Source organism: Charadrius vociferus, unplaced genomic scaffold, assembly GCF_000708025.1.
Source record: "Charadrius vociferus isolate BGI_N301 unplaced genomic scaffold, ASM70802v2 scaffold1, whole genome shotgun sequence".
Classification (NCBI taxonomy): domain Eukaryota; kingdom Metazoa; phylum Chordata; class Aves; order Charadriiformes; family Charadriidae; genus Charadrius; species Charadrius vociferus.
The window spans coordinates 8,183,324-8,189,283 of record NW_009647680.1 but is presented as its reverse complement, the minus strand read 5'-3'; the positions used below and the strand labels follow the sequence as shown (position 1 = coordinate 8,189,283).

General features: G+C 36.7%; 1 protein-coding gene across 1 annotated transcript; it reads right to left on the bottom strand.

Annotated features, from left to right (window-relative positions):
- Window positions 1–4,515: 4,515 nt before the first annotated feature.
- Window positions 4,516–5,463, bottom strand: LOC104283103 (taste receptor type 2 member 40-like). The gene has a single exon (XM_009881252.1). It carries the CDS (start codon window positions 5,461–5,463, stop codon window positions 4,516–4,518), a length of 948 nt encoding a protein of 315 aa, XP_009879554.1.
- Between the last annotated feature and the right edge of the window lie 497 nt (window positions 5,464–5,960).

Here is a 5,960-nt window from a genome sequence, read left to right as displayed (position 1 = left end):
TCACCTGCACTGTGAAAAGAGACCAGCCAAAGTAGACAACATGGATCTATGCAACTTCTTGCTTCTTTCCTTTCTCTAAAGCCCACACAAATCCATACTACTGCTCAGTTTTTTTGGGATAATATGATGTCGCTGCCCTCAGGTACCCCACAGGTAGGCTGAACAGTAAAGAAGGGATATGGCCTCTCAGGGTCAAAAAGAGCAAAGTTTCAGGAATGAGAAAAAAACCCTCTGACCTCTGAAATGCTTATGAGTGTCAGGAAGTCTGTTTTTAAAAGTGCCCATGTTCTTTTCCATCATATCTTGCCCAGTATTTTATATTCATTATGATTACTTCGGCCAATGTAAAGTTCTTTTGAGTCAGTGCAAATACATAGGAGAAATGGCAGTTTGAAAATAATGAAGCATTCAGCTAAAAGTGATATTAAGGTACAGTTATTTATTTTTTTTTTTTAATATTCAAGGATAGTCAGAAACAGTTGCACATTCATTCAGAAACCATTTTTTCCCTTTTTTTCTATTTTTTTATTTTTTTAGTAAGCCTTAAGACCCATGTTTCTATGAAGGGTTTGTCTGACAAACTCATGAACAGCATTATTTATACACCTAACTAAGCTCCAATGACCTCCCATATAGATGTCCTCAAACAAGAAACAAACAGGATAAGAAACATTGAGGGGAAGAGGGATTAGCTTTGAGAAGTATTTTGTAACACTGAAGAAACTGTCCTTGCGGAATGAAGGTTAGTATTATGATGATAAGGAAGACAATAAATAAATAGAGATAAAAGTAATCCCAGGTTATAATCCTATTATAAACTCTTCCACAAGGTAGAACATTTCTCCAGACCTTTCAAGAAGATGGGAGGTCATATTTCAAGAAAAGATAGGTACAGTGCGGCATCTTCATTGACACTTATTTTACTTTTGAGACTAACCAAAATTAATCAGACTAAATTAGCACCATGGTGCTGTCAGATGCAAAGAAGGTCAAAGGCTTCATGATCACTGTTAGAAAACTGGCAACAAAAAAATTAGAGCTTTAGTGGCGTTTATAAGAACATCTGTTCTGGGTTCCCTAGAGCTGGCAGTGCTGCCTTGTGTATCTGCAGAGAGCACCACAAAGGACATCAAAATATCAGAAAGAAAAAGGAAGACTCCATGGTTAGCAGAAGAGAGATATTAATGCTAGAGATATCAGAGTTCATAACCACCACCCAGCTGCTGATTTGGTCAGGCACAACCTGTGATTAATCCAGGCAAAAGGAAAGACATGACAAAGCAGAGCAGCAGCTGAAACACGGAATGTCTGTGGTAGCTCTCCTCTCTGATTCACGTGCTGGAAGAATGGTAGGGAGATATTTGCCAGCTTTGTGAAGACGCTACTGAGTTTGCAATCAGAAATCCCTTAATTTCTGCACAACAAAATACTCCTTTTCCTGGAAAAAGTATTGTGATGAATTCTCACCTAGAAAAGCAAGCACCATGGCACTAAAAAAAAAAAGCTGTAGGACCATTCAGGCTTGGTTTTCATGTAGTCACTATGAACAACTGCACTAATCACCTTTTTCATCATCTGTACAATGATCTTGGTGCTGCCATAGCTACTGGCCTTATATGAGCTGCAGACAGCATTTTCCCATTCATGTTGTCTACATTTCCTGTAACCTGCAAAGTTCCAGGGGAAATGTACTGGTGAACTGAGTCTTCTTTTCAATCACCATATAAACACTTCTTAAACAATGAAATCTCAACAAAGTTCTTTTTATATTAATAGTATTTCCCAAAACATTAATCAGATTTATTTATCTGTTTTCTGGGATAAAATAGATATAGAAATAAGCCTGCTATAATGTGGTGTGTGATATTTTGTTGTAAAATAATAATCAGAAAGCTTTTTTAATACATACCAGAAAAAGCAGACTAGGTCTGCAGAGAATACAGATAATGATTTTAGGAAGGGAAAGGTTGAAATCCAAAGAGCAGGGCAAGATCAGAAAATAAATGGGAAACTATATCTACTGTGGAAGAAGACATGAAAATAAATTGAAGCTTGGGGGAAGGATGGAAAGGGAAAGGACAAAACTAATAATTTATTTACCAATTCAGTCATTTAAAATTCTAATTTATGTACCCATGTATCTCACTCTATGCTGTGTGTAACAAAACTTTCATCAATACAATATAAAGACTTCAAGTGTTTGAGCTTTGTCCTCCTCTCCCCTGGTAGCACTGAAGGATATTTTATTAATCATTGCTCCTGCTTCAGATCTCCCCCTCCTGAAGGTGAGGAGGCAGTGTAAAAGCTGAGCAAGGGTCATTATTTTCATACTTGGTGCTGATCTCTTTCTTTCAGACTGCCACCAGAAATGGGTTTGGAAATACCTGAAGAGAAATGTGCTTATTGGAGAAATGAATTTTACCAGAGTTTCCTGATCAAGTGAAAAAAGCCAAATACCATAACCGCCCCCCACCCCCCCACCCCCAAAAATAAAGGAAAAGGAAAAAAAGAAAAGGAAAAAGAAAAAGAAAAAGAAAAAGAAAAAGAAAAAGAAAAAGAAAAAGAAAAAGAAAAAGAAAAAGAAAAAGAAAAAGAAAAAGAAAAAGAAAAAGAAAAAGAAAAAGAAAAAGAAAAAGAAAAAGAAAAAGAAAAAGAAAAAGAAAAAGAAAAAGAGACAAAGAAAGAGAAAAAGAAAGAGAAAAAGAAAGAAAAAGAAAAATAAAAGAAAGAAAAAGAAAAAAAAAGAAAAAAAAGAAAAAGAAAAAAAAAAGAAAAAGAAAAAAAAAGAAAAAAAAGAAAAAGAAAAAAAAAAGAAAAAGAAAAAAAAAAGAAAAAGAAAAAAAAAGAAAAAGAAAAAGAAAGAAACCAACACCAGAGAGTTCCTCATTTATTTCACGAGGCTTTCTTTTTGTGATGTTGCCAGCTGGATAAGGGACCAAAAGAGCCATCGCTGTGTGACTCTTCTAATCTTGGTCCATGTTGTCAGGGCGCACAGCTGTAGAGCAGGGTGGTGCTGCGGCGTGAGCACGGCTGTTCCCATCTGCTTCCCTGCAGAACTACACAGGCAGGGGTCTCGAGGGACTTTGGGGTCTCTCTTGACACAGCACAGACAGCACTGGACCTTATGGTGGTCTTGGTTTTAACAGTACTTTGTACTGTGCCTCCAAAGGCTGCCTTTATGAGTTTAATCATCCTCCTCTCCTGCTCTGCAGTTTGACCCCACTGTTTACACGCACTAATAATATCACTTCATATTGCACACTCATCTATTAACATACATTTCAGTGTAAAAAAAGTTTAAGATATCGGTTTCAAACTTTATATCCACTCCTTATCTAATATGGTTAAATAGTGATTTCAAAGCATTCTATAAAGGTATTACTCCAATGTTTCAAACACTGGAGCTGATACACTTCAAGGCGAAGTGAATCACCCTCTTCATTAGTTTTATAGATGGGACTGAAACTCTCACCACAGTAATCTAGCATTATCTAAATGCCTGCAGAGAGGATATAAAGTGTAAAAATACTCAAGCTAAGCTGAGAATTTCAGAGTAAAATCATCTAACACATTATTTGATGAAACATGGCAGGATTTGTTGAGGAACATATTTAATCAACGGTGTGTGAAACTTCATAGTAACATAAAATATTTAAAAAGAACAACCTTAGAATCAACTCATAACTACTCAAAGCAACAGTAAATCATATAAAAAGGCAAATTTGTGATCAGAACGGTCAACTCAACAAAGAGATTTTCTACGGCAGACAGATAGATCTATATACCTACATCTGTTTACATTGTAATCACCACCTTAGTAATCCAAACCGAATGAGTATAAAATATGTTTTGATCGAAAGGATCCTTTTTAAAGAGATATTTAACCACTACATTGCTGTATACATACTAGAATCCTAACACAAATAAACCTGATTCAGAATATAATTTGATTACATTAATTGGCTGTATGTTTCCATATCTTAATTTTCCCTCAGATTATCTTTCAGCTAGTTTTTCATGTTCAGAAGCATATTCTGTTCACATGTCCCACGAGCTATGGCTTGTACAGCATCTGCTTCATCCAATTTTAAGCTTCTCGGGTGAAAGATCCTTAAGCAGAGAACTGATATTTGTGAGCTCTTTAAATTTTGTCTCTGGTTTAGCCCCATTTCTTCAATTGAAACATTATCATAAAACTGTCAGTCTTAAACTGATAATCTGAAATCACAAAGCATCCTGTACTTGATGTATTATTTAAGTACTTTTTTTTTTTCTTTTTTCATTTCAGTGCATTCTTATTCTCACGTTTTATTAAATAAGTTCCAGGGAGCAACAGTGGTGTAGAAAAAAAAAGGCAAAAATACATGTTATTTCAGATGTTCTGAAATGTTAAGGAAGTCTAATCACAGAAATCTCTGAAAGATGAAAGCTACCAACTAAGAAAAAAGACAGTGAAACGATATGTGTATAAAAGTCTTGATTCCAGATCTGTTACAGGAGAGTATTTCTCTCAAGCTATAATACAAGGCATAGAGTCATATTTTCCAAACAGCACTTAAGGTGCTGGCAAAACATCCTGAATGCCAATTTCAGTTTTGAATTGACTATGATCAGGATGATAGAGTGTATGGAAGGATACGCCCCAGCTACAACTAAGGATACTGCAACTTTTACAACATCTTTACTTTGAGAAGTTGACAGTATCAACAGAATTTGAGCTGCAAAACTGGAAAGATACAGGATCAGGAAAGAAATAATGGATTTAATGGCAGTTAGGTGAACATCTATCAATGGATCCCTGAAAGTATCTACATAGCATTGCATCTTCTTTGTGTGTTTCCATAGAGAAGTGATTAATAGGGCTGAGGTTACCACAGATAGTACTAGAGGAAAAAAGCAACCTACAAAGTAAAGAAGAAGCAGGTAGAGATGCGAACTGTCCCAGTCAGTGATATGTGCTGTGCTATTTTCTCTACACTTCCCCGTCGAGCTGCAGAGGTAAGTGCTGGGTGTAATCCATAGTAAAGGAAGAGAAGTCACAGAAGAGATCACCAGCGATCCTAGAAGCAGCCATGGGACCATCCCAGCTATTCTGAGCTTGATTTGCAGCAACAGCCATTGGGTGACATTAATTATTTTTACACAGTAGAGTACGTAGAGCCAGGTACTGAACCACAAACTGGCATGGTTTACAAACATCCATACAGCACCAAAAGCTTTGTACACAGAAGCCAACTTAAACTCATCCGCAAAGTAGAGACTATGGATGTGCATCAATATGGTCATCTGCAAGATAAATCTTGATGTGCTCAGAAAGATGAGGATCATATCGGCGGAAGAAATTTTTTTGCTTTTGATCCAGTTAATGATATTAACAGCTGTAATAAATCCATTTCCAATAACTCCAACAATAACTTCAATAGCTACAATATTTATTGAAAGGATAAGAACTGGTGGCAACATCTTGCTGCTTTTGTCACCTGTGCCTGTTAAGCTTGTGGAGCTGTGCAAGAGGTTGAGCAGACCTAATGGGATCTGACCAGCCCCAGCTCCAGCCTGTTCACCTTATATCTAGGAACAAAAAGACATTTGGAAATGATAGCGGAAAATGATTGTTGATGTTCTTCCTGAATGTGCAAATCAGAGAAGGATTTAATAATTCATTTGCCTATGCTTTTCCCTAAGGACGTGGGATAGCCAGCTGTATTAACCTCCCCATCTTTTGTCCAATTGTCTGTATTCCCACCTAGAATGACAGAGAGCTTTGTGGCTCTCTGGTTACAACTGTAACCTCGTGGAAAGTGATGCATCGTTCAACGCAACACAGGCAGCGGCATATGACAGGAGTTATATCACAACCATTATCTTTCATACTGCTTTGACGGTTTGTCAATTATAACTACACCAGGTAGTTGCAAGCATTTTAACATGAAGAATATTGTACAGCCTCCAGCCCTATT

Coding starts and splice junctions, on each gene's coding strand:
- LOC104283103 (XM_009881252.1), bottom strand. CDS start 5,463: ATGTTGCCACCAGTTCTTATCCTTTCAATAAATATTGTAGCTATTGAA.